This window comes from Fusarium solani (genome assembly GCF_023522795.1).
Source record: "Fusarium solani strain SB1 chromosome Unknown bctg00000000, whole genome shotgun sequence".
NCBI lineage: Eukaryota > Fungi > Ascomycota > Sordariomycetes > Hypocreales > Nectriaceae > Fusarium > Fusarium solani.
The window spans coordinates 4,820,844-4,847,545 of record NW_027072157.1 but is presented as its reverse complement, the minus strand read 5'-3'; the positions used below and the strand labels follow the sequence as shown (position 1 = coordinate 4,847,545).

Sequence of the window (26,702 nt, the reverse complement as noted above, 5' to 3'; positions counted from 1 at the left end):
CGCTCCTACCCCCGCTCCCGCTCCTACTCCTCGGTCCGAGTCTGGTTTCAAGGCCCCCGAGGTCAATGAACCCTCTAGGTACCCTCCTCTCAAGCCCATTGACCTTCTGTCATTGGATGATGCCAGGGAACCCGTCATTCAGGACCTCGTCCATATGGTGAATGACCTCATCCTGGTCATCAACGCTGATGGTGCCCACGGCCGCTACGGATCCTCCGTCAGCAAGGCCAAGAATGAGATCACCAAGGTTGGAGGCAAGCTCAAGGCCATGAAGGAAGAGTTTGAGAAGAAGGCAGCCGGTCAAGTTCGGGACAAGATCGATGAGTTCGACAAGGCCGCCACCGACCTGATTGACCGTGTCGAGAGCGCCATGATCACCCAGGAGAGCCAATGGCGACATGAGTTCGAGGAGGAGATGAAGAAGGTCCGCGAGAACTACGAGGACCGAGTCAAGGTCCTTCTTGAGCGTGAGCGGAAGCTCAACGAGGAGAAGCTCCAAAACCAGCTCCTCGAGCAGGCCCTTGCTCTCAAGAAGGAGTTTGTCAAGGATGTGGAGAACCAGGTTGAGCAGGAGCGTGAGAGCCGACTAGGCAAGCTGACTGCTCTGTCTTCTGCCGTTGCGGATCTCGAGAAGCTCACAACAGGCTGGAACGAGGTTCTTGACAGCAACCTTCAGACCCAGCAGCTGCACGTTGCCGTCGAGGCTGTGCGAGCAAGCCTAGAGGATGACCACCACCCTCGCCCCTTTATTCGCGAGCTTGTGGCTCTCCGAGAGATTGCCTCGGACGACCCCGTTGTCAACGCCGCCATCGCCTCTGTGAACCCTACCGCCTACCAGCGCGGTATCCCTACTTCTTCTCAGCTGATTGACCGATTCCGCCGTGTCGCTAACGAGGTCCGAAAGGCCTCGCTGCTGCCTGATGAGGCTGGTGTTGCCAGCCACGCATCCAGCTGGGTGCTCAGTCACGTCATGTTCAAGAAGCAGGGCCTTGCGGATGGAAACGATGTGGAGAGCGTCCTGACCCGCACCCAGACATACCTTGAGGAGGGTGACCTGGACTCGGCGGCGCGAGAGATGAACGGCCTGGAGGGATGGGCCAAGACTTTGAGCAAGGACTGGCTGGGTGAGGTTCGCAAGGTGTTGGAGGTTCAGCAGGCTCTCGACGTAAGTGTATCCTCTCCTGATTCTGACCAATCTGCTAACACGATGACTAGGTGATTGCTACAGAGGCCCGTCTGCAGAGCCTCCGTGTGGATTAAGGTTAAACTAAACAAAAGGAGCCGTCTCATTTGTTCTGTATATTTGTCCCTGGTGTCGTCGTGTCTAGAGGGGTTCAATGCCCGTGTATTAGATAGCAATAGACGATGAGGGCGTGGCACCATTTGGTTGCTCTCAGGTGACCAGTTCTTGTCGACCGACGTGTTTCCACAGATGTCATCTCACCCTCTATCAAATCTGGAAGCCTCTGTCGGTAGCTTGACATTATGTTGGGATGTAATAAACTTTGGGGGCTCTTCGCATGTTCCTCGGAACGTTGAGATATTGTCACGGGTTGGTTCCCCTCCATCGGGCCGTTACCGGATACTTAGGGAAGGTTGTAGTCTTGCTTCATATCAACTCAAGTATGGCCCTGTTCTCTAAGGGTACTTCCCTGCTTGGTTGGGAGCTGGTGGCTAACAAGAAGAAAAGGATTGGGTCCCCAAAGCCTCGACTCTAGCCTCACCAGCCAACCAGGGGTGTCCAAAGTTTCGGTCAACTCTAGGCGCAGAAAGGCTTGCTAGGCACCAGCAGGTGTCAGAGCAGGTTGGCAGCCGGTAGCTGTCCAAGGCAGTCTGAGTAGGACGGGAGGGGTGAGATAACCATGCTGGGCTGAGGCGGGCCGAAGTGATGGCAGCCCAGTGCTTCTGGTTTACAGCCAAGCCGTCGTCCATGATGGCATCCACATCTGGTGTGGCACGCATATATCTAGACAAGTATTTAAATCATGTGGCAATGCTTCTTGATGCTCCCTCTCTCCATCACCCTCTCGAGTCTAAACTTGATCTCATACTTCATACTGAAGGATGTCCAGCCCAACAAACTCCGATGCCGACCCTGTACGTAGTAGTCCATAGTATCAACCTCAGCTGTAATATACTGACTTTACTTAGTCGGCAGGCCTAGTTACTAATTTCTCTCAAAATCTTGCTCATGGTTTCAACAATGCCTTTTCTCGACAGGCAGCAAACGAAACCTCGCAGCCCGGCAGCGACCTTGCCATTTCCCGCATTTCGTGCAGATGCCATCTCCTGGACGAAATGACCTGGGTCCTAGACATAACATTCGCCTCGGATCTGGATGTTCCGGAGGACACCATGCCAGAGTGGAGAGTTCACCTCCGTGTCAGCGCTCACGATGTGCCAAGACTCATGAGGGAGGGCTTCTACTGGAGCGAAGCCAATGTCGATCAGGAGAGGGGAGAGTATGCGAGTTATCCCCGTGAGGAAAATCCAAGCCTCCCAAGGTTCTGCCGCACCTACTACCTCGACGACCTGAAAGATGATCCGCAGTGGATGGCCCAGCTCACGGTGCACTCTCACGAACTTCACGTGCTCTCCAAGTTTAGACTGCGGGATCTTAGGGTCGAGGATATCCTCTCGGCGATGGCATTTCGCCCTCGCGGCCACCGGGTGTACTACTATCACGCCCATAAGCCGCATCATTGTATCAATGCCATCTACGACAACATGCCGTTGAAGGGCTGGTGGCCCTGGCCAAAAGAGGAGGAGGCAGCGGGCGAGACAGAGGACGACACAGAGAACGAAGCAGAAGTTTAGATTCTGGCAATCAAGGCAATGATTGTTTACTTATTGGCTTCAACTCTGACTGGATGGTTTGCAAGCCTCAAAACTTTGGAGGCGGAGGATGCTGGAAGATTGAAAGAGTGAATCCAGATAAGTCTTTGCTAAACTTGAAAATAACGTAAAACCATAAAAAAAACTTTACTAAAAACATGAGCATATTTACCTAGGTCTTTATTTATCCACATCATTCTCTGACAGTGAGTTAGGTAAGTGGAAGAATAGGTTGTGATGATGATGGAGAAACCATGATTAATCCAAGACCAAGGCTCCTCTTGGTCCACGAATTAGGCAGTCTCTCTTCCCACTTCAATTGACACCACCAGCAAAAACTCATCTCTAACCTCATCTCTACACAGCACAGCACATCAATCACTCATAATGGGCGATTGATGATTGTAAAATAATGCCATACTGTTGCTCATTGCTCAGCAGCCACGCCAGAGTGCGCGTCTTAGCCATGAGCTCAACAAGCACTGGTCGGTGCCTCAGCACCGCATCTCGCAGCTACAGCGAAGCTCTCGGCCTCCTCTCGCAGCTCTACTCCAACCGCCAAATCACCCATCTTTTTGAAAAGACACCTGGCTCCAGCTCTGCAAATAAGCCAGCCGAGGATCTCAATGCCTTGGCCATCCCGGAAATGCGCCAATGGCTCCGCCGCGCAGGCTACGAACCCAAAGACCTCGCTCGCCTCAGACACATACACGTCGCTGGGACAAAGGGGAAAGGCTCCGTGAGTGCTTTCGCTACAGGCATGCTGCGAAAATACGAAACAGTTGGGACATATACGAGCCCGCATCTCGTCAGCCCTCGAGAACGCATTGCCATCCAGGGCGAGCCAGTCTCCCAAGGCCTCTTCGCTGAGGCCTTCTTCGAGCTGTGGGAGCGATTCTCCGAAACAGCCAAGAAAGAAGGCATGAGCACTGCAGAGGCCGAGGGACCAAACTCTAAACCTTTCTTCTTTCGATTTATGACCATCCTCGCATGGCACATCTTTCTACGGGAAAAGGTTGATAGTGTTGTTCTCGAGTGTGGAATCGGTGGCGAATACGATGCCACCAACGTGGTGCCGCCTGAGGCTGTCTCGGTTGCCGTCTTGACGCAGCTGGGTATCGATCACGTTGCCATGCTAGGCGATACGGTCGAGAAGATCTCCTGGCACAAGGCCGGCATCTTCAAGCCCGGCGTGCGTGGTTTCGTCCGCAAGATAGAGGAGAAGCCCAGCGTGAGGCATGTCCTGCAAGAGAGAGCAGCAGAAAAGGGTGCCGAGCTCGTTGAGCTAGACGACATTTTTGTTGAGCAATGGGGAGGTGTGCCAGGCAGACTCCCTGGGAACTTTCAAAAGTACAACCAAGCACTCGCTGTGCTGGCTGTACGAGAGCATTTGGGCATGGACAGTGACCCCAAGACTGCCCTTCTGAACCTCCCAGACAAGATGGTCCAGGGTCTTAAGGAGGCAAACATTCGAGGTCGCTGCGAAGTCATTCAGCAGGGGCACATCGGGTGGCACCTGGATGGTGCGCACACCAAGGACAGCATGCAAGAGGTGGCAAAGTGGTTCGTCGCTACACTTGGTCCAGATGAGTCGGCAGTTCTCGTCTTTAACCAGCAAGAGAGAGACGCAGCTGAACTCTTGACGGTGCTGCTCGACGCTATCCGAGATGCATCGGGACGAGAAAACATCTTTAGTCATGCCTTTCTCACGAGAAACGACCAGGAGAAGTCGGCCGACGGCGAGAAGAGAGACTTGGAGGTGCAGCTTCGCGTAGCCCGAACGATGGATGAAAGGGCACCTAGCTGCCACACACAGACGTTCGACAACATTCAGGATACAGTCGCTGAAGTAAGGAAGATTGCGGAACAAGGTGGTTCACATCAAAAGGTCCTAGCGACGGGGAGTATGTATCTTGCAGGGGGTATCTTACGGGCCTTGGAGCCCGAGGGTCTATTATAGATGCCTTCCTTCTAATATGCCCATCTACCTATACGCGCCTCTATTTTTGCCAGTCACAGAGCGTCAGCCTTTTCCAGAATGCCTAGGGCTCCGCCGACGAGATGCAGACTCCCTGTGATCAAGGCCTGTACAGTCTCACCCTCAGGGAGATCCTCCCCGACATGTCGGGCATAGTCGATAGACTGCTCAATCGTCGGCATGACCTTGACGGTGGCTTCAGGGTCCAGAGCCGACCACTTCTCGGCGAAGCGATGCTGAACTGTCATCTTGTCGATCTCGGCTGGATCGTACTGTCGGTTGACAAAATCGCGCTTATAGCCTGAAGCGGCGTAGGTGACATTCGTGCAAAAGATGACATGGTCGAAAGCAGGTTTTCCATCTCGCTTCGTCGCCTTGAACACAGAATCAAGGAAGTCGACAGCCTCGGAGCGACCTTGCTGGTTGAAGATCATGACACGAGGGCCAGGGCTAAGGGGGAAGTTAGCTTCATGAATAAGGGCTGAATATGGAACAACATACCGTCCTGAGGTTTCATCCTTGAACCACTTGGCCGACATCTTGAGACTGTCAGATGTGTGAGCACCATCGACGTGCCAGGTCACCTTTTCCTCCTTCTTGACTTCGCATCGACCTCTCCACACAACCTTTTCGAGACCTTCCACAAACTCCTTCGGTAGTGGTTCCGTCTTGGGCGGTAGAGGAACTCCAATCTTTTCCAGTGCAGTCTCAGCTAGGGCAACAGCTAGGGTGGCATTGCGCTTCTGAAAGACGGCGTCTGGTCGGATCTTGACAGCCTCCAGTCGAGGGTCGATATCTAGAACCTTCAGGTTAACTTTCTTCTCCGCCGCCCTCTTCCTCAGGACCTCGTCCGCATCAGGGACCTGCTCAATGGTAAAGGCCGCGCTGCCGGTTTTCATGATGCCAGCCTTGTGCCATGCAATCTTTGCTACTGTGTCACCCAGCGCGAAGACGTGATCGATGCCCAGCGTGCTGATCCCTGATGCCACAGGCCTCTCGACGACATTCGTCGCATCGTATTCGCCTCCAATGCCTGTCTCATAGACAGCAACATCCACGCCCTCCTGAAGGAACACATGCCAGCTCATCAACGTCAAGTAACGGGCGTAGATGGGCCGGGGCGCCATGAGTTCATCGCCCTCCCCCTTGGGCGCCGCCTCAAGACGGTCCCATACTTGGAAAAAGTACTTTGCAAAGAGTTCCTCCGAGATGGGCGTCGAATTGATTCGGATACGCTCGCGTACTGCAATGAGATGCGGTGAGGTGAAGAGGCCCGTCTTGCGCAGGGCAGGATACGAGTTCTGATACTGAGAAAGAATGGAGTCGACAAATGCACAGGTGCTTCCCTTGCCTTTTGTTCCTGCTACGTGAACTATCTTGAGGCGATCCAAGTCTGAGGGCTGTTGATCTTGTTAGTCGTGATATTAAGCGGTTTTTTGCCAAGCCCTCACAGTATAGCCGATTCGATGAAGATAGGTCTTCATCTCTTTGATAGACACGGCATCTGGTCTGATACCAGCCTTCCTCCGAGCCTCTATTATATCAAAAGGCGTCTGAAGCGAGTTGAGCGCATCAATGGCGTCCTACAACCAAGTCAGCCTCACATCTATCACTGCGGGGGTGAGAACTCTACATTGTAGGATCGACTTGAGGAAGCCATGGTGTATAGGGAGGCTCTCGAAACTGCTATGAATCTGAAGGGTTGCCTGATAGCTCGCCAAGATACATGACGCATCGAATTGGGCGATGTCTTTGAGGGTGAAAAAAGTTGGTGAGAGGGGAATGTCTTGGAGTGAGTGAGTCGCTGAAAGCTCGGGTAATCCACTCGTGATGGAGGCCGTGGTGATGCAGGTTTAGTAGGCTGGAGGTCGAGGTTTCAAAAGAGTCAAAAATTGCTTTAATGAGTCCTGGATAGTTGAGCTTGTGATTTTTTTTGATATACTTATCTCTTCTAGTGAGGCAAAATTGTACTCACTCGTTGACGCTGCCGGAGACCGTCGGTAACTGTCCGGCGCCGGCGCCTTTACTACGGCCTTTCGGAGGCGAGTCCGCTAACACAAAGGCCACCATGGCTGATAGAATCGCAGTCAAGCATAGAGCATAAACAGGGGGCTTCTGGCACATTCAAATGCATACTTGGATTCATTCCTGAAAGTTTTGAGATTTTCAAAAATCACCAAAAGACTGATACTACATCGCTCGCTCCCACCCCAACTCCCCTGTCATGCATCGTCTCTCGGCGCCGTCTCCGAAACTCCGGAGCCATCAACCGATATTGTAATCATCAACCACGCCGTGTCTATCCAACACCATCTTGTTCATTCCCTCCTGCAGCGACTCTGCGAATTCCTTATCGTATCTCTTGCCGCTGGTGAACCATGCCAGCCTTCCTCGCCAAGTGAGCCAATTCTCTGCCATGACGCCCTCAGGGGCTCTCAGGATACCCGTTGCCACGTCGACGATGTGCTGCTTGGTTCCCGGTCTTCGGTCGTTGTGAGAGAAGAAAATTGTTGCTCCGCAGGTACCGCAGAATGATCTCAAGGCTTCGTCTGATGACTTGAATGTCTTTGCCGTGCCGATGAGGAGGTCGTCCTTGATAGGAGGCTCACACACCGAAAGGGGGATAAAAGTCCATCCCACGACATGAGTCCCATTGACAAGGCGGCAGTCGTCACACGCATCAAAGGTGGCATGCCATTTCGACTTGTCCCTGTGAGATACGAACTGGGACATGTACTCGTCGTCGATGACCTCCTGGCTTGGTCGAGGGATCGTGAAGGAAACACCCTTGCACTTGCACTCGACGCGAAGACGTTCTTTTCCATCCTCACCAACCTCGGGGCGTGATTCGACGATCTTTGCATCCGGCCTGTCATCAGGGGGGTTCCAGTCGATAAAATCTTGGCCCCTCGTGTGCGTCAACGCCTGCGCAATGCCACCATCCTTTGTCGACTTGCTATAGATGTGCTTGCGGATGTGAAAGTACTCAGAACCGTCGATAAAGATGGAGGTGGAGAGCGTCCAGATCCTCTTGTCGATCGTAATGCAGGCAATGTGGCAGCCGCAGGTTGAGCAAAAGTTCCAAGTCCCCATCCCGTTTCCGACGAGGAAACCCGTCATGTTCTTCTCCGACGATGGTGCCACGAACTTGGGGATGACGCCCAGGGGTAGCGCCGCATGAAAGATGCATGGTGCTCCTGAGGCATATCTACAAAGGCTGCAATGGCAGAGATGGGTAAGAAACGGCAGAGAGGACACAGGCACGTCGACTTTGAAGTGGACAGATCCACAGAAGCACTTGGCCTCAAGGGTCTTGGTGTTGCTGGACTCTGTCATGACTTGATGCTAGAGATGATGGTCTAGCACATCAAGACCAAGATGTAGGAGGACAAGTTCTCGTCCACCGCACACGGCCATTGGGTGGCTTTTATACTGTAAGACACCTAAAACGCACGATCCTTCCCTAGGGTCTCACCTCTCACCCAATGCCTATCAGATCTACCAAGATCCATGGCTGATGTGTCAAACACGCCTTTGTGTTGTAGCCTGTTCGAGAGGCTACCGTGAATGACGTCCCTGGCGCTTATCGTATGCCGGTGTTTACCCGTCACGTTAAGCTTCAGGCACCCCTGCCATTTTTCCTCATCACTCATCATCGCTACCTCACCCCGACAAAAAAAAAGTTCTGTTTCCGCCACCAGCGCCTCACGGCAGCTGCATCAGATCGGCAAAATGTCTCCAGGCAAAGACAGTCTCCAGGATCTCGAACGGCACCGGCAGCAGCTCGAAGAAAACGTCAGCAAGCTGCAAAAGGCCCTGCAGCATTGGAGGACGTGGGATGCCGAGTATGAGGCTCTCAAGGAGGAGGTCGATGCCGTGTGCAAGACAACCGAGACGGAGTTAGCCACAATTCAAGATGGCTTCGAGGGCGAGCTCGTCAATCGACGTGAGATCGATGAGATTTTCGGTTCAAAGAATCGAAAGTCCAAGGAGCAGATCCTGAACGTCCTTGACCGACGCATCGACTATGTCACCAAGAACATCGAGTCGCTGGAGAAGCAGATTGAGGCGGCAGAGAATAAGCTTGCCGCGGCTACAGTTATCAGTCAGCCAGATGCCACCGACGAGGAGGGTCTGCCGATCACTGAAATTATTGAGCAGCTTGACGACGACGACAATGTCGTCTCTTACAGGCTGAACAAGCCTGGCGATTCGTTGCCTCAGGTTCGAGAGGCCCTCGAAAAGGCTGGTGTGAAGGATCTCGAGGAGGATGAGTCGATATCAAAGGAGGAAGCCACAAAGGAGGAAGTCCCCAAGAAGAAGGAATCGACAGTTTCAAGGAGCGCTCCAGAGCCAGCAGCTGCACCAACGCCATCACAAGAGCCTGTGCAGCCTCTGCCTTCTGCCAGCAAAGGAGTATCGTTTGCCGCCGACACCAAAACACAAGACGGACCTACCCCCCAGATTTCACGGAATGCCAAGCGCGTCGAAGAAATCATGAACCACGCAAAGGAGCAGGAGATGATCAGCAAACGACAACCAATTATTCCTGAAGACGATGACGAGGAAGAAGCAGAGTTGCGCCGACAGATGCTCGAATACTCAGGCGAAATTGGCGCTGTTGTCGCAGAGTTGCAACTGGAGGAGGGAGACACCGATGACGATGACGACTACGATTTTGAGTATAGCGACGAAGGTTTTGAGGATGACGACGACGAAGAGGACAAATATGGCCGGTCCACTGGTCGCGCCGTGACAGATGGTTACCGTCGAAGGATGCTCGAGCTTGAGAAGAAGCTGGGCATCAAGTCGCGTTTCACCGAAAAGGCCGAGCAAGAGGAGGAAGATGAGGAGTCGAGTTCAGACGATGAGGGTATTGGTCGCATCGTTGTGAAGCGAGAAGCCGAGGCATCATCGTCAGCATCAAAACCAACACCCACCAAGTCCAACATCAAGGAGAAGCAACCCGAGGCACCCAACGGCAAGAAGGGAGTTCGCTTCGCCTCAAGTCTCGACATTGCTCCCGAAAAGGAGCCCACGACGCTTCCGGTGAGGGAGGCTCCTATTAAGGAAAAGGAGCCTCTAGTGGAACCACTGAGTGACGTTATTGAGCGATCGGGCCCTACCAAGACCCCCGAGGTCAAGTCGAATCGCAAACCTTCTCGCTTCAAGAAGGCTAGGGATACGGGTGTCCCACCCGGCCCTCTTGACGTCCCCGTCAAGTTCCTGGATCAAGATCGACCAACGGCGCCCACGGGTCCCGAAGGAACAACGTTAGCTGACACGTTAGTTGAGCGCGAAACAAAGGCAGATCCACAGCCCCCGGATGAAATTGACGATGAAATGATCCACCATGAGGTTGCTGATGAGTATCAGAGAATGCGCAAGAAGTTTATCCAGCGAGAAGGTGGGTTCCTCAAGGAAGATGAGTCTCCGATCCAGCCCTTGGACGAGCCGGACGGAGGAAAAGAGAGGGTCAGCCGGTTCAAGGCGGCGCGACTCTCGAAATACTAAAGCAAAAAAGCCTTGGTTGTTGGAGGCAATAGTCGAGAGAATCGATTGTTCCCTAGCATATTTCTGATCGAGCTGAGCCCTGTGATGTGGCATCGTGACGAACCCTGCTGACTGACTTGATTCACTTGCTAACAATGCCTGCCATCTGCCTCTTGTGCACCAGATCTGACTGCAGGATGTTTGAGGAGGTGATATTACGACGGAACGCTTTCATCTGACAATTGATGTGTTGCAGCTGTTGGTCTGCTTCCACATTACTGTGCGGTTCCAAGAGCAAATGCGAATGGTTCTCTGACACCACTATCCTGAGCATTTTGGCTCTTTTTGGTGGTTTTGGTGCTTCGTTAGACCACTTACATTTCGGTATTCATTCATTACCTGTCATCCTTTTGGCCTCTGGATAATAATAGCCCGGTATCCATCATGCTTGACATTGGAAGCTGGTCCGTGGTGTTTCAGTGAGGTCATTACGAGGCTTATCCATGTGCCGTATCGGCCAAACGCGGGGTGGAGCTTCCCGGAAGTTCGGCACCGCATATATCGGCAGCCAGTGCCGCTGATGGCTGATGGTTCCAGCGGCTTGGACGAATGGTTTACGCACGGCGACTCCATCTCGGCCTCTGATTGCCGTCCCTCGAGGGTTCATTTCATGGTCGCAGTCCCTGAATACAGTAGACCCTGGCCCGGCCCAGCCACGGCTGCTCCCGTAGGTACGAGTCAACCAGAGACGTCGAAGAGCCACCCGGCAAACCGGCACCGCAAGCGTACGTCAGTGGTATCAGGAGCTGTGATGGAGGCACAACTGGAAACATGTTGGCGGCCTCTGATTAGGGGTCTCGAGCTGTCTCCCTTGAGCTACGCCTCATAGAGCGCCACTGCCTGGCTACTTAAGAGACGACCTCCGGCTATGGGTTGCCGTTCTGCTGTACCTACGCAAAGAGATACACACACACATCCACCCGTTACAAGTCCCAAACTCTGCAGTCTTTTTCCTACGCTCTACCTTATTTCCAACCTTGTTCCATCTGCAATCATGCCTGCCTCCATGGAGCCCACCCAGCAAGCCCCCATGACGACTGATAACGGTGACATTGTCACCCAGCAGCCCGTGAGTCTTATCTTCTAGAATGACACTCGACCCCCTGGAGCTAACAGACTCTCTCAAGACGGCCGAGCCCCAGCCCGAGATGAGCATGCGCGGTGGTGAGGAGGCTGGCTGCGAGATCTGCTGCGGTCTCTGCGCCTGTGACGAGGCTTGCTGCTAGACGACGGGTGGTAAATGAACAACAACCTAGAGCATCTGCTGGTGTGAAAATCGCCTAGACGCTGTGGGGAGGGGGAGTTTGGGTTACTTTTGTTGTGATTTAGCAGGAGTCATCTTTATGATATCCATATCCAATGGAGCAATGAATATGCCGTTGGCCAAGCATATACTATCTTCTCGAGCAGTGACCGTTGCTCAGTGATTAATGAGCGAAGTGCTACCCAGTCGATCAAACCCTCTTACCGTAGCCAGTCGCTTAGATGAAGAGACAGATCTCAGTGATCGTCACTTGTCTATCCAACACGTTGTTCAGCTAGTGGTTCCCACAGCAATCCTCCCTCCTGTGCTGGTTGTGTTGAGTTCCTCAGCAACCAACCAGAGTGCGGTTTTTATCACGAGTTACAGCCGTTATGAAATTGGACCATACAGGATGGATCACAGTAAAAAGAAACACAATTTCTCTGGTTACATATGATATGTAGTCGAGGGACAGACAGCCTTGTAGACCAAAGTCTTGGCGATCAAGGTCTTGGCGATCAAAGTCTTGGCAAAAATAGTACCAAACGGCAAAAAATGGTGGTTCCGCCCGGGATCGAACCGGGGACCTTCTCGGTGTTAACGAGATGCCATAACCAACTAGACCACGGAACCGGTCGTTGGATTTGATGGGAGAGACACCTGCAGTTTGGATCGAGGATTCTTGGTTTCCCACTGTCGCGCCGTTGTCATGATGGTTTCACCTTAGGGTAGGTGATTTACTGTAACCAGACTTGAGAGGAGTGGTGAGCAGAGGTAGGCAGTCAATAGTTAATTGGTTCTTGCCAGTAGTTTGTGTTCAAAATACGATATACTTATTATTCCCTTTATTTCTACCCGTGAAGTGTGGTTTCTAAGTTCTTTTCTTTGTTCCCCATGTAAAAGTTCATATTTCATGAACTATCATCAACTTCTACATTCACATCCCAACTTCTCGGGCACAATAATCAGTCCGACGTAAGATAACCTCAACCTACACAAAATAATTGTACATGAAGGATTTGCAGGTGAATATTTTTACATTGAGTTGTGCGTACATCATTTTGTCTTCGTAACATTGGACAGCATTGGTCCAAATTGACAACCACATGTTATACAGAATCATACACAGACATCCCTTTTCTCTATTTTCCAGACTTCCCAAACAGAGACGCAACATAGTCCCCAAATGTTGAGTTTCCCTCTGCTTGCCGCTGTTTCCTCTGCTCCGCCTGTGTGTCCCAGATCTTCTGCACGCTGCCCGCGACCTCGGCCTTGGCCTGGAGATCGGCCCTCAGAGCAGCCTCCTCCATCGCCCGCTCCTCCTCCGGGAGCTTCTCGAGCTGTTCCTTCCATTGCTGTTGGAGCTCCTCGGTGGGCGTCACCGTTGGGCCCTTGGACTTGGGTATCGCGGGCTCGAAGACTGGGATAGGGAGTCCTTCGGCCTTGGCCTTTTCCACGGCGTCCTCGTGCTTGATCATCCGTTGGAAGAGAGCGTCGGCGTGCATCTGGATGTCTTCCTCCACTACGGCAGACCTGCCCGCGACTGATCCGTATCCTAGCGCACGAAGGAATCGCTGCGCATCATGTTAGCCAGCATCAATGACCGAGACAAGTAGCCGTAGCCATACCGATTGCATCATGTAGCACCGCTCAAACCTGCGCACTTGGTGCCGGCACATTTGCATTTGATCCTCCCATGTGCCATGCTTCATGCAATTCACCCATTCCTCCTGGTGCTCTGCACAGTTCTCCAGCGCAGCCTTTCCGATGGCCTCCTTCCTCTCCTTGTACGACTGGAGGACATTCATGAGCTTCTCATGATCGCTCGCAGTCTCGGCCTCGATCTCGGCCAGCGGTTGGTAGTTCTTCCACAGGTGTGCATATCGTCCGTCCTGGTACAAGCTCGCCGAGGGCACAGCCGACTTCTGCGCCTGAGCCGATGCTATCGCAGAATTGTCATGGCTGGGTTCTTGGGCTGGTGAAGGGGGGTTCGCGGGCTGCTTCGTCGGGTACTTGAGGGGTGATTCTTTTCGAGAAAGTCGCGGAGACTGGGATCGAGTTTTCCGAGGGGATCCGCCGATTTGTCGGTGCCGAGGATGGAAGAGATCCAGCCCATTTCAGCTAGAGGTCTGAATTGGCAGCTGAGCGTAAGGATAGGGATTGGAGGTCGAGTCGTGAGTGCGAATAGAGAGGTCTCGTCCGAGGTTGAACTTTCAGTGACCTTCAATTGCGATGGGTGGAGGTGTGAAATGCGCGTATGCACTGTGCTAGACACGGTACGTACAAATATTCCGTGATAACTTCAACTGATTTATTGTATAATGCTTCTGACTCTCAATTTGGTGGTTCACCAGGAAATAAGTACCCAGAATTGGCCCTTCGCATCATTCTCCGTGTTGCCTGTTTACTAGACAATACACCGGTCGCGAGTCAACGACACAGAGTCTACCAACTAGGTTGGTGGACAACTCAAAACATCCATTACACTGGCACCGCTCACAAGAAGGAATAGGTCCTCACTAGGCACTGGCATTTTCTGGCCCGAGATAGTCAAAGGTATGAACGTAATCTTGAGATCATGACGACCCTTTTCCTAGCCATATCACGCCCAAAAGTGAACCATGAACCCCAGACAGACAATTGTCTTCGTGAATCCTTTTTATTCGCGATTGCATCTATAGCACAACCGTTTGCAACGCAACATCCGGTGCCCGACCCTTCAGAGGAAACTTCCCATTCCCCCTGATGCTTATCACGCCAAAAACAATGCCAGAAGAGTTCCAATTTAGAACTTGCTGAACTTCTTAACAGCCTTGCCAGTTCGGGGCAGCACGCGCAGGACGTTGAATCGGACCTTGGACAAGTTAGCATTCGCTCTCCTCCGTCGCATACTGGCAGAATCCTCCAACGTACAGTCTTGCTCAGGGGCCGGCACTGGCCAACGGTGACCTGGTCACCCTCCATGACACGGAAAGCGGGGGAGACGTGGGCGGCAACGTTCTTGTGTCGCTTCTCGTAACGGGAGTACTTGGGGATGAAGTGGAGGTACTCTCTTCGGATGATGATGGTTCGGTGCATCTTGGTGGAAACGACGGTGCCGGTCAGGATACGGCCACGGATGGAGACGAGACCGGTGAAGGGGCACTTCTTGTCTGTAGAGTCAAAATGTCAGCAATGCGATTCAACATAGAGTCGTCTGGTCGCCCAAATTGCGCAAGGCACGCTCGAATGCATCTCCATTCTCGCGAGTCCTCTTGGATGCGCTCCACCTCCGAAATGCTTCTCCAGACCAAATATTTTCCACATCCCACGTACCGATGTAGGTGCCCTCAATGGCGGCCTTGGGGGTACGGAAACCCAGACCGACGTCCTTGTACCATCGTCGGCCACCCTTGCCCGGTCGGGTGCTCTTGGTTCGGGCCTTCGAGTTCTGGAAGATGTGAGGCTGCTTCTGGAAAGCACGCTCCGACTGGACGGTCAACTCGGTCGCCCTGATGCAGAGGTTAGCGACGCGTTCGTTCGGGACATCGTGTATCGGTCGTTGCTGAGGTTCTGACTGACATCTTGAATAATCCTTCTCGGGCAGGTACCGTAACGAGAGGGCGTGTCGTGGATTAAGCTGGGTGAGGCGAGGTTGAGAGTGGCTGCGGAGGTCAGTTTTCGCAGATGGAGAAGTAGGGCAAATCACACACCAAAATTTCCGTGCAGTTTGGGACTTAGGGCTTGTAAAATTTGGGGATTGGCTGTGCAGCCGAGTGCCACAGATTAGGTAATTAAGCGATTGGGGGATCTGTGGCTGACACTTCCGGGCTCACGTGAGCAGGCGGGGGATTATGGTTTGGTTCAGAGCATGGCGGAAGACTTGGCAAAGTGGAGCCCCTCCCCCCTGTTGCTACCGCCCAAAGTAAACAAACACGGTCCGTCGCGAGATACAGCCCACTACCACTTTATCGCCGTCGCGTCCAGGGTTTGGAGTTGGCTTCAACTTGACAAGATTCGATAACTCCACCGACAATGGCGCCTGCTACTGATGCCACTGTGCCCGCCACGCGGCGCACGCGCAGGTCTATCGGTGCGCATACGGATGTTCGAAAAGCAATGGAAAAGGAGAATGCAACTGTCGACGTCACAAGTTCGTTGGCTGCGAGTCGCAAGAAGTCAAGAAGTAAGAGTTTGGGTCCAGGCGGTCTAGATGCCCTCATGAAGGCAAACGGAAACAGGCGCCTGGTAAGTCAATGTCCTCTCAACCTGCGCTATGTCCATCTAACATGATGTAGTCTCTTGCCGCCTCGAACAAGGCCCCCCGCTCCATCCTCAAGCCGACTATTCCCATACCCGAAATCCCACCCATGAAACCGAAGGTGCCCGATTTGATCGACTTTGGTGAACCTACACGAGAATCTCCGTTCGCAGATCAGTCCACCACAGAATCCAATGGGTCCAAGATTGCCGTCAAGACCGAGGAGGAGCAGCAAGCCGCCGCTCGAGAACGCGAAGAGCGGGAGCGTCGTGATGCTCGTCGAAAGTCCCTTGCCAACCGCCGTGTTTCCTTCGCGGCTGAAGCCACCCTGCATACCTTTCACGAGGTCGAATACATGCAAGACTCTACAACATCCACCGACTCAACCAGGAGGAATTCTGCGTTTTCGAATAGTGCCGACACACAGCATGGGGCCTCGTCAAATGCTGCTAGCGATCAAGAAGAGAAGAAGCAACGAAGAAGCTCTGGCCTTCCACCCGCAAACTTTCACAACCCGGAAGATGATACGGCGACATCGACAGTCTATAGTTCAGACTCGGAGCCCGCAGATGCGGTGGAAGAAGTTGCCGACGTGGAGGATGATGGCGAAGACGACGGTTCAAGCAGCGACTCTGACGATGGAACGATGCTTACTATCGATGAGGTGACGGGGACAACAGCCGCATCAGACCGATCGATTGATTCCGACGAAGAAGAGTCCTCAACGTTGGACGAAGCCCTCAGACTTGCTGCTCGAAGAGCCGGCACTCAGCGTCTCGATGAGGATAGCGATGAAGATCTCGATGACGGCGAGGAGTTCATTCCTTCCTTCGGATGGGGCAAAGATGCGAACAAGCCGACTGTCGCTGCGCGAGACCAAGAGAATCTACCGCCACCAGTTCAAGTCCAACAAGCGCAATCAGCTCCAGCTGACGATGACGATGACGGCTCAGATATGGATATGGACATGGATATGGATATCACACGGGCGGTTGGTGGCATCATCAAGCCTCAGCCCGCACAGGAACGCGATCCAGATGAGGACATGTCTATGGACGTTACCCGTGTATTTGGTGGCATCATGAACCAGAACAAGGCACAAAAGCCGGTGCCTTCGCCAGATGAAGAAGAAGAAGAAGATGATGCCCCGATGGAAGAGGCTACTATGGAGTTTACCACGGCAATTGGTGGTATCCGTCGGCCCGTTCCCGATGAGATGGACGAGTCAGATGGGAACGAAGACATGTCGATGGAGCTGACCACAGTCATGGGTGGAGTGCTCTCACAAAAGAAGAGGAAGAGCTTGGGAGTTTCTCGGCGAAGGACGGTCAACCAGGCAGACGACGAGGATGAAGACGAAGACGATGCGCCCATGGACATGACCATGGGAGTTGGCCAAATTCTGTCCCGACCATCGAATACCAACGACGGCAAGGACGAGGATGAGGACGATGGTGATACTACCATGGGTATGGACATGACAACTGCCATTGGCGGTATTCTCAACAATGCCCTAGGGAATGCACGAAGCTTGGGCAAGCGGGTTATTGAAGAGGAGGCCGACACACCAGACAACCCTGATGAGGCTCTCCAGGCTGCGATTAGCAAGAGCACTCCTGCTGAGAAGCTTGAAGCCCAAACAGCCAAGAAGCCAACTATGACACCTAGCCCCGAGCCCTCATCTTCTCAAGCGAGCAGGCTGAAGCGTAGCGTTGGACCCAAAAGTACGACGCCGCAATCCGCTCGCAGGTCTAGCAGGACACCATCTCCTGCCAAGACATCAACCACACCGCAGTCGAGGCCCAAGGCCAGGACGCCAACATCTACGAAGCTATCCACGCCTCAAATTGCCCCGGCATCTTCAACAAAGACCACACCCAGAACATCAGAACGCAAGTCAAGGTCTGCCTCTCCGAAGAGGCCATCTTCTGCTAGGTCCAACAGGGCCAGCTCTAGAACACCATCTCCGGTTAAGGCTACGCCGAAGAAGGGTCTGTTTCAAAGCAATACTGGAACAGGCAGTCGAACTCCAACCGTTGTGTTGACACCCCAGAATCGTCGACTGTCGGGTGTCGGTGCTGATCGAACTGGACTTGGATCTCCACAGGTTGCCGCCCTTTTTGACCGCCGCGGTTCTATTGGCGATATGGCTACCGAGTTTGTGCCTGGAAAACGTGGTGTTACGTTCGATGATCCGAAAGAATTGGTGAGCGAAGTGGATAAGGAGGCTCAAGAAGAGGAAGACAAGGAGAACCGCCGAAAGATTCTCGAGCGAGAAGCCGATGGTGCTGAAGCTACACTTAATCTTCGCGAAATGATTGATAGCCTCAGCCCAAAGCGGAATCCGCTTAGGGGCCGCAAGAGTCTTGCCGTTGGAAGCGCCAGAGGACTCCTTGGAAAGCGACCTAGCGAGCTGGATGATGATGAGGAGGAGGAGAACGACGGTGTCAAGAGACTCAAAGGTCATCAAGGCAGTCCTGTCAAAAACGTCCGACTCCAACATCCCCCCAAGGCTGAGACGACGGGCAAGCTCACGCTGTCATTCCGAAAAAGCCTGCAGCCTAACAGTGCCACCCCGACGTTGTCCTCGCCCGTGAGACAGGAGCCAGCAACGACACCGAGACACCAGGGAAGATTCAAAGATGTTGATGATGATCGGACTGGGCACTCGGTAAACTTTGACGAATCACCTGTGAAAGATGCCGGGCAACTCGAGAACGAGGTTGACGACGACGAAGAGCGAATTCACCTTCAGGACTTCCTCAACATGACGTCGATTCGCTTCATGGAGCTGACAACCACCAAGAGGCGACACACGACAGCTCCTGGAAACCTTGACAACGGGTTCCTCCAGGAAGGCGAGGAGAACCTCTCGCTGGAGAGGTGTGTTGTTGCTGGTGCCTGTACAGTGCCAATGCTTGAGTTGTATCAACACTCTTGCCGGGAGCTGAAGAAGTACATCTCCGAAGGCCGACGTATTGTCAAGGAAATCGAGATGGACACGTTTGAGGAGAACCCGCCACTATTCAAAGAGTACATGGCGGCGACACCCGAGATCAAGACTCTTATGGACAAGCAATTCATGAATGTCAAGAACCACGCCCGCCTTCTGAGCAAGGCTATGTGGTATGAATGGCGAATGAAGCTGCAGGATGGACTGAAGGAGGGTCTGCTCAGGATCGACGAGGGCATGGAAGTGGACAAGGAGTCTTTGGACCAGCAAAAGAGCCTTCTCGACTCTATCCTGCCCGCCATCATGACTCGGTACCAGTCCCTCTTGGAGGAGAGTGGTAACCTTGAGGAAGTGGCGCGAGAACTGGCTGATTGTGACCCAGCTGATCTTGAGGCTGCTCGTGAGGAGCTGTCGGACCTTGATCAAGATATCGAACTTAAGAAGAAGCGTATCGCGGATCTTCGGGAGCAATTCCAAGCTTCGGAAGTCGAAGTAGAGGATTTGGTGGCACGGAAACAGAAGTGCTTAGAGGACATTAAGGAGTCTGAGAAGATCAGAGAAGAGTGCCGTGGTTGGACGAGTACTGAGGTTAACAGCCTCAAAGGTATGTATTCCTCCTTCAATATCTTTGTTGTGTTGTTCAGTAACTAACATCCATCAGCTCGTGTGGATGCTATCGAGAAAGAGCACGGCTGGGCCGTGACTGGAATCTCAGGCACAGTCCTTTCCATGGCCTACAAGCGTGAAATCGAGATTGTCTTTGACATTGCCTCGTTCAAAACGCATCGACCGAACTCGACAATCGACCTCTGGTACATTGCCGACAGCCGTGAGAAGAACCCGCTCCCTAAGACAGCGGAGAAGGAGTTCTTCTTGCAGTGTATTCGAGACCATGTTCGTGCTCTCCCCCAGAGCCGAACCGAGGTTTCTCATCTCTTGAATATGGTTCGAGCAGCTTGGGACAAGGCCAACCTGGTCTCGACACAAGTTGGTCGTATGAATGCTTCGTTCCCGACGACTGTGCAAAAGACATCTGACTCAAGCGTGGCGATCACGACTTCCCTGCTGCTTGTACCCCTGGAAACCCGGGTGGAGGTCAAGCTAAACCTGCTGGGCCAAAGTGGCCCTGAAGGACTGGATGTAGCTGTCACGCCTGAGGCCAAGGTTCTGTATGGTGAACACTTCAACGTATCAAAGGTGGCAGAGTTCCTTGGTACGAGGGTTGGCAAGGCTGTTGGTGCTGGGGAGGAGGAATGGAGCAATGTAATGGTCGAACTGCATGCGAGGTTGATTGCTCGGGGCAGGAAGTGAATCATGGCTGAATCAGTCAAGGATAATGAGTGATGACGGGACCGGGAACACGTGATGGGAGGCATTGGCGTTGCTTGGATCAGAGATACCTTGGTTTGTGTGCTGGACTTTGGCGATATATGGGTGTTGAGGGAACAAACACAACCCCTTTGTTAGGTGTTTGTTAAACAAAGACATTGTTCGACAAGACATTATCCTACATTGTTTATGCTGTGAATGAACCATCTGTATTTGCCAACAATAAGTCTTGATTGCGTGAAAGGAAGCTGTTCATGTTGTTGCACCACCACTAGGAAATAGCATCACGATGACTCGATGCTTCATGGCCAACGGACACATGAACTTGACATCAATACCGATCAAGCCAGGTCAATTCCTGCAACAACGCAATGTCTTATCGTTATCTTTGTTCCAAACTGGCCTGGCACTGGCAGCAACCGACGATGCCTCCTTTGAGTGAACGGCCGGCCTGGCACTTGGTTGCCAGTGTCAATCACTGCCCGCCAGTTTTCCCATGCACAACGAATAATTCGAGTCAAACAATAAAGAATGAAAACAATCTCGGCTTCCCCTCTTTCTTTCTTCTTCTTCTCTCATCAGCAGCAGTCGCGATCACATTTAAAAACGCGAAGCATCCCCGACACCAGAGTAAGTGACAAGTATCGCAGCTCTATATACACACTCGCACACACAGAATCTCCTTTATATACCCCTTTAACGATATAGCGACGCTACTGTCACCAGATTTGACGCTGACTAGATATACACAGCAAAATGTCCGACAACAAGATGCGCCCTGAAGATCTTCCCATGTGGCTTCCCCTCCGAGAGGGGTGTGAATGGGACTCGATCTTCAACATGCACGAGTGCTTCGACCCGGAGTACGACACGCTCCCACTTGTGCTTCTCCGACTGGCTTTCTGGGTCTTTGCAGTGAGCCCGCGGTTCCTGTGGTGGTTGCTGATGCTCTACCACTTCCGGAGGCTGATCAACACCTCCAGGGCCGTGGTGTTCCTGCAGGCCGTTACGGCGGCGGCCCTCTGCCTGATCCCCTGGATCTGGCAGAGCGACTACTCACGTCTGAGGTCGCAGACAGAGCCTTTCTTTGCCCATTGTTGGCAGCTCTGGTTCCTCCTCTCCTCGCCAAACATTTTGTTTACGGCGTACCACCTCCCCGGAACCGTCCGGGACGGCATAGTTCTCGCAAGAGACTATGCCTACCGTTGCATGGACCTGGAGATTCTGTTTCCAGAGCCGGGTGAGGTGAACCTCGACGCTGATCCCAGGGACACGGCTGGGGAAGCCTTCTTTAAGAAGCTCCTCACCGAGGACCGGGAGAGGCGTCGCAGGAAGGAGAGTGAGGAGCAGGCCACACGAGAGCACGAGTTGGCGATGCGGGAGCGGGAACGGGAGGAGAGGGAGAGGGAGGTAGTAAGGCAGAAGGAGCTCGAGGATCGACGCCGACAGCGGGAGAGGCGCGAAGAGGCTGCCAGACAGGAGGAGCAGCGAAGGGGTTATGACCCCGACGCCGACTTCTCCGGTTTGGCCGCCATCTTTCGTCGCACCGACCGTCGTTGGCGTCCTCGAGTTCCGGAACCTGAGCCCGAACTCGAACTCGCCAGGGTCAAGGTGCAAGATCCTAGGTCGAAGGGTTCCCGAAAGGTCATCGCGTTTTACAGCCGCGGTACCCAGACGGAGCCTCGAGACTTTCCCGGGGAGCGAGCATCGGGCGAGGCATCCTCATCGAGGTATACCTCAAACGGTGTTCAGACGGACTCGATGACTGAGGAGAAGCAGCACAAAGCCCCTGCTTCCAAGCCACAGGAGAAGGCCGCTTCATCTCCCGCAAGGGATCCTCAACCTTCGAGACCGACTCCCACTCCTGCTCCAGAGTCTCCCATGGTCAAGCAGACCGACGAAGAGCCCTCCGAGAGGCCACAGCCTCCTGTGTCGGCTTCCCCCAGACCCTCCGCGCCCAGATCATCGGCGTCTCGACAGCTTGTCCGGTCTCCGACAACGCTGTTCGGGGCGAGGGTGTCGACCAACCTCCAAGGTCGTCACCCTCGTAGCCATGTGAGGGCAAGGGGGCGTTTGGGGCGAGGTCGTCCAGGACGGCTGTTTGACTCTCCCGCTGCCGCTGGAGGAAGGGTCGACGAGACCCCTTCGAAGTCATCGGAGTCTTCGACTCGAGAAGGCGAGCAAGTCCAGGAGCAGGCCGCCGACCCCATCCCCTTTGTCCAGGATGCTCCGGACACCACCAGCTCGTCCTTCAAGAGACCCGAGGACTTCGACGACTTCGAAGAGTGGCTCAACTCTTCCCTTCCTCCCTCCGATCTCGATGGCACCGACCCGTTCTCCCAGCCCGTGGCTCTGGCTGCAGCTCAGCCAACCACCACCACCTCGAACGACCTACCCGGCTTGCCAGACGACGACGAGACCATGGCCCTCGGAGACCTTCTCGGTTCGGCTCTCGGAGAGATGAGCCTGCGCGACGACGCCGAGGTTCGCTCGACCAGCGACCTCATGGATCTTGACTCCAACCAAGATCCCGAGGAGAGTACCGTCGGCCAGGAGCAGCTGGCATCAGAGATGGAGATCGTCGTCGGCGACGACTCCGGAGATGCTGGTCCCCTCCTCAGCCTCTCACCTGAGATGGACTGGGAGGGCGAGGAGGGCTCAGACATCGCCATGTGCGATGTCGAAGCCCTCCCTGCACCACCGACGGCTCCCGCTCCATCCACTCTCGCTCCGTCGACCGCTCTCACTCCATTCATGACTCCCGCTGCACCCACGACTCCTTCTCCCGCGCTGCCGCGAACGCCTTCTCCTAAGAACAAGAGGGCGAGCCCACCAGAGCCGCCAGCAGCCCCTCGGCGCTGGGAGGCCGACGAAGAGATGGGGGCAACAGGCCCCGAGCAGGAGGAAGCACCAGCGACTGCTCCTCAACCCAACCCTCAACACCCCTTCTTCCACCTTATCTCACCCGCGAACGTCACAGACGTCGCCCAGTCGGATCCCCAAGCTGAAGAGGCCGACAAGCCTCAGGAGGAGCTCGATGAACTTGAGAGAGACCTGATCGCAGCGTTCGAAGAGAACGATAGTAGCGATGTTGAAACAGTCCTACACATTTCCCCGAGCCCACCTCACCATACTCTACCCTCAACCAACGACGACCAACCGCTTCTAGTTGATCCAGCACTCTTCGCAAGCACTGTTACAGCCGCGCCTCAGTCCTCAACCAACCAAGCCGCTACAAACCCTGATGAACCCCAGGAAGCCAGCCAGGCAGAGATGGCCAAGCGACACATCTTGAAGCCCAGATCTCGCAGGTCCAAGGACACAGGCAGCGCGCCCTCTCAGTCAAGACAGACATCACTGCAGTCCGTTTGTGAGAACAAAGAACAAGAGCAAGAGCAAGCCGTGATGGACAACACCGCTCAGAACCTCGTCCTGCTAGCAGGACTTACAGGCATTCCCGTTGGCGATAGTACCCAACCTCAGCAAACAACTCCCGTTGCACCGCCATCCGCAGTTCAAGAGACAACTGCTAAGTCCACAACAACTCGTGGCAATAACCCTACACCTCCTCTCCAACCTCAACAGAACATACCTACTTCCACCGCGGCGAACCAGCCTGCGCATATCCCAGCTGTTCAGAATGGCAGCTTGACCCTCCCAGGAGGCAACAATATCACCAACCCGTCGACCCCTACTCCTCCTCCTCAACCTCAACAGAACGTACCCAGTTCCTCCGCCGCGAACCAGCCTGAGACTGTTCCAGCCATTCAGATGGGCGGCTTGATCCTCCCAGGAGGCAACATAACCACCAACGCGCCGATCCCTACACCTTCTCGCCAACAGCAGCAGAACATACCTACTTCTACCGCCGCGAACCAGCCTGCACATGTCCCATCTATCCAAATGGGCGGCTTGATCCTTCCAGGAGGCAACAGTTCCATCACCACACCGACCCCGACTACGCAGCAGGATGCTCCCAAGCCAAACCCTACCCTACAAGGTCCCCCGAGAAAGGGATCTATACTCTCAGACACCCTCATAACTGATTCTCCAGAGCAGATGACACCAAGTCAGACACCTGGTAGACGCGATTCGACCCCTGATGGAACTCCCAAGGACCTTGGAGAGCTAGAACTCCACAAGGCGATCAGACGACAACAGACAAAGAAGGGAAAGAAACCTCAGCTGTTCCACTCCAAGAGAAGCAACGCATCCTCATCCGCGACGACTTCATCTCTAACTACACCTATCAGACAAGGATCTACAGAGCCCGCAATGGAGACAGAGTCTTCAGACGCCGCAGCGCAGAGACTACTGAGCGGGTCCAACTCCAAGAAGAAGGTCACAGTTGTTCAATCGTCATCGGTGCCACAGCATTTGCGAGACCAGGAACGAGACCATTACGAATCTCAGAGAGAGTCTTTGAGGAGGAACGGCGATCTATGAATAACGACAAGCTGGAAAGCATCAAGTCAATTTTGACAAAAGGGCATTGAAGAAATGATATCAAGGTTTTGAAATGATATCAGGGTTTTGAAGGTATATGAAGTTGTGAAGGGATATGACGTTTTGAAAGGATACCAGGTTTTGAAGGAAAAGACAAAAGTCTTCATATATAATGTGTGTGGGATGTCGCTTGTTCGAGTTAAGGAGTTTGGTTTGTAATCGATTTGTCTGGTTTATTAAAAGTCTATTGTTGTTGTTGTTGCCAACTTTGGCTGGTATCGATTATGGTCGTGCAACGACCCGTGATATATATACCTCTACTCATCTATTTTTCACCTTCATCCATCCACTTGAGCCTCTGCGAGGAGAACTCTTGTCCTCGGATGGCTTGTCAACTGGGGTCTCCTCAACCTTCCAGGCGTCATCATCCAGGACCTCCCAGTCAGGTGTAGGTGCTTCGCTAAGTAGCTTCTTCTTAAGCTTGTCGGCGAGTTTCATTGGGTTGGGCAACTTGAAGTTCTTAGCAAGTTCGGTCCCCTCGGCTGCCGAGAGAAAGTTGTAGGCTGTCCCATGGGAAAACTGTCCCAGATGAGTGGGTTTGCCATCGGTGCCTGTGGACTGCTGGTTGACCAGAAGGTCGTACAAGTTGCGACCCATGTTGCAGATGTCCTCGAATGAGCCCTTTTCGCCGACTGGCACTCCTTGAGTGCTACAGGCCCAAGCGATGTTGTAGGCCAGGAGAGTGACGCCTTCTATGAAGTAAGAGTAGGTGGCTGGATCCTCCTTGATTAGTTGCGACAAAGGCTTGTCGATGAAAAGGGGCCTTGGGCGCGAAACATGCTGAGAGTCTGCATCTCCTGCGGTAGAATTAGGGGTGGCGGCTCCTGCTTGGCTGGGGAACACTGGATCTCCCTTTCTATAGGAGCTAGCCAGGTTAAAGATGGTTGGCCGAGGATAGTCGCGGTGAGGAAGGGTGATGGCCGCAGGGAGGCGGATTGCGAGGTAATGAGATGCAAGCATGAGGATATGGCAAATGTGACCCAGAGAGGTCGAGATCATTTCCGGCGATGACGCCATGGGGGTGTTAGCTTTACTTTCGACAGAAGAGCCAGGATTCTTACAATTCATTCCGATCAGCTCGATGATAGGAATACCACCGAGCTGATACTCGTATCGTCCGGGGGATCCCTTCTCGACTCGGTCGAGTCCATACAGTGTGGCCGCCTCCATACAAAGAAAGGATCGGGTACGAGCCATGTCTTCGGCTGATCGGGTCCACCGGTAGTTAATCATGCTGATAGACTTTTCCACCTCCTTCTGCTGCTTCGCTCTGCGATCAGAGAGGCCATCGGACGCAGCGGCGAAGTCAGATCTGCGGCTGGATAGAGCGGCCTTCCTGGCCTCGATCTCGGCTCTGGCGGCTCTTATGTCGTCCCTAAACTTGTCGGCGGCGGCCAGAATCTGGGTCGTCCTATCCTCGGCCATCCGCTGCTGCGCTTGCATCGAGTCCTTGCGGTTCTTTGTTGGGGTGGTCGAGGGCTCCGACAACAAGGCGCTGATCTCCTTCTGCAGGCCTTCATTTTCAATGAGCAGCTGCACGTTCTTCAGGCGGTCCTCAAATAGCGAGTTCCGGGCGTCGACGGTGCAGAGAAACGGCAATCGCTTGGCGTCATGCTTGCGATGGCAGATATCACAGTCCATCTTGATCTTGGTTGCTTCGCCACCTGCTGGGGGTCGCGGCTGATTTCCTTTGGCCTGAGGATACTGCAGAAGAGGGTCACGCCTGGCCTTTCCGGTGGCGGATCTGGAGTAAATGGCGACTGCGTATATTTATACGTCAACTGAGGGTTAATCAGTGGTTAATGGCAGATGACTTCTGTTCTTCGAGGTTCTGGCCGAGTCACGAGGTCGTCGGCGAGGCGAGTAGTGTACTGTGCTGAGTGTGGCGCATTAGCTGCAAGCCACAAGGCAACGAGCTGCAGGGGTGATGCTTTTATATCAGTGAGCGGGTACCTTCCCTCTGGGGGTTGTTCAGTCACTGCGAGGCTCAACAGTCACCAATCGTGAACAAGGTCTTGGTCTTCATTCATCCATCAACTTGATCATCGCACATGTTCAGTGGCAC

At 53.6% G+C, this 26,702-nt stretch overlaps 11 protein-coding genes across 11 annotated transcripts; 6 read left to right on the top strand and 5 right to left on the bottom strand.

The window, feature by feature from the left end:
* Nucleotides 1–154: 154 nt before the first annotated feature.
* On the top strand, nucleotides 155–1,260 carry MRS44_001530 (uncharacterized protein; the record flags this gene model as incomplete). The annotated part of the gene is made up of 2 exons (XM_046267318.2): nucleotides 155–1,165; nucleotides 1,216–1,260. 2 exons carry the CDS (start codon nucleotides 155–157, stop codon nucleotides 1,258–1,260), a joined length of 1,056 nt encoding a protein of 351 aa, XP_046138197.2.
* Nucleotides 1,261–2,064: 804 nt separating this feature from the next.
* On the top strand, nucleotides 2,065–2,817 carry MRS44_001529 (uncharacterized protein; the record flags this gene model as incomplete). The annotated part of the gene is made up of 2 exons (XM_046282560.2): nucleotides 2,065–2,097; nucleotides 2,152–2,817. 2 exons carry the CDS (start codon nucleotides 2,065–2,067, stop codon nucleotides 2,815–2,817), a joined length of 699 nt encoding a protein of 232 aa, XP_046138198.1.
* Nucleotides 2,818–3,301: 484 nt separating this feature from the next.
* On the top strand, nucleotides 3,302–4,795 carry MRS44_001528 (uncharacterized protein; the record flags this gene model as incomplete). The annotated part of the gene is made up of 1 exon (XM_046280634.2): nucleotides 3,302–4,795. One exon carries the CDS (start codon nucleotides 3,302–3,304, stop codon nucleotides 4,793–4,795), a length of 1,494 nt encoding a protein of 497 aa, XP_046138199.1.
* Nucleotides 4,796–4,848: 53 nt separating this feature from the next.
* On the bottom strand, nucleotides 4,849–6,473 carry MRS44_001527 (uncharacterized protein; the record flags this gene model as incomplete). The annotated part of the gene is made up of 4 exons (XM_046270465.2): nucleotides 4,849–5,263; nucleotides 5,315–6,213; nucleotides 6,265–6,396; nucleotides 6,447–6,473. 4 exons carry the CDS (start codon nucleotides 6,471–6,473, stop codon nucleotides 4,849–4,851), a joined length of 1,473 nt encoding a protein of 490 aa, XP_046138200.1.
* A 605-nt stretch (nucleotides 6,474–7,078) lies between these two features.
* MRS44_001526 (uncharacterized protein) lies at nucleotides 7,079–8,149 on the bottom strand (the record flags this gene model as incomplete). Its single annotated transcript, XM_046267321.2, has 1 exon — nucleotides 7,079–8,149. One exon carries the CDS (start codon nucleotides 8,147–8,149, stop codon nucleotides 7,079–7,081), a length of 1,071 nt encoding a protein of 356 aa, XP_046138201.1.
* A 396-nt stretch (nucleotides 8,150–8,545) lies between these two features.
* On the top strand, nucleotides 8,546–10,327 carry MRS44_001525 (uncharacterized protein; the record flags this gene model as incomplete). Its single annotated transcript, XM_046270511.1, has 1 exon — nucleotides 8,546–10,327. The coding sequence occupies one exon, from the start codon at nucleotides 8,546–8,548 to the stop codon at nucleotides 10,325–10,327; it is 1,782 nt and encodes a 593-aa protein (XP_046138202.1).
* Nucleotides 10,328–12,751: 2,424 nt separating this feature from the next.
* Nucleotides 12,752–13,725, bottom strand: MRS44_001524 (uncharacterized protein; the record flags this gene model as incomplete). Its single annotated transcript, XM_065623733.1, has 3 exons — nucleotides 12,752–13,183; nucleotides 13,238–13,551; nucleotides 13,623–13,725. 3 exons carry the CDS (start codon nucleotides 13,723–13,725, stop codon nucleotides 12,752–12,754), a joined length of 849 nt encoding a protein of 282 aa, XP_065480160.1.
* A 669-nt stretch (nucleotides 13,726–14,394) lies between these two features.
* MRS44_001523 (40S ribosomal protein uS17) lies at nucleotides 14,395–15,172 on the bottom strand (the record flags this gene model as incomplete). Its single annotated transcript, XM_046280636.1, has 4 exons — nucleotides 14,395–14,463; nucleotides 14,523–14,761; nucleotides 14,925–15,078; nucleotides 15,167–15,172. 4 exons carry the CDS (start codon nucleotides 15,170–15,172, stop codon nucleotides 14,395–14,397), a joined length of 468 nt encoding a protein of 155 aa, XP_046138205.1.
* A 451-nt stretch (nucleotides 15,173–15,623) lies between these two features.
* On the top strand, nucleotides 15,624–20,113 carry MRS44_001522 (uncharacterized protein; the record flags this gene model as incomplete). Its single annotated transcript, XM_046270535.2, has 3 exons — nucleotides 15,624–15,836; nucleotides 15,887–19,406; nucleotides 19,464–20,113. The coding sequence occupies 3 exons, from the start codon at nucleotides 15,624–15,626 to the stop codon at nucleotides 20,111–20,113; spliced, it is 4,383 nt and encodes a 1,460-aa protein (XP_046138207.2).
* Nucleotides 20,114–20,887: 774 nt separating this feature from the next.
* MRS44_001521 (uncharacterized protein) lies at nucleotides 20,888–24,577 on the top strand (the record flags this gene model as incomplete). Its single annotated transcript, XM_065623732.1, has 1 exon — nucleotides 20,888–24,577. The coding sequence occupies one exon, from the start codon at nucleotides 20,888–20,890 to the stop codon at nucleotides 24,575–24,577; it is 3,690 nt and encodes a 1,229-aa protein (XP_065480159.1).
* A 321-nt stretch (nucleotides 24,578–24,898) lies between these two features.
* MRS44_001520 (uncharacterized protein) lies at nucleotides 24,899–26,278 on the bottom strand (the record flags this gene model as incomplete). Its single annotated transcript, XM_065623731.1, has 1 exon — nucleotides 24,899–26,278. One exon carries the CDS (start codon nucleotides 26,276–26,278, stop codon nucleotides 24,899–24,901), a length of 1,380 nt encoding a protein of 459 aa, XP_065480158.1.
* Nucleotides 26,279–26,702: the final 424 nt, after the last annotated feature.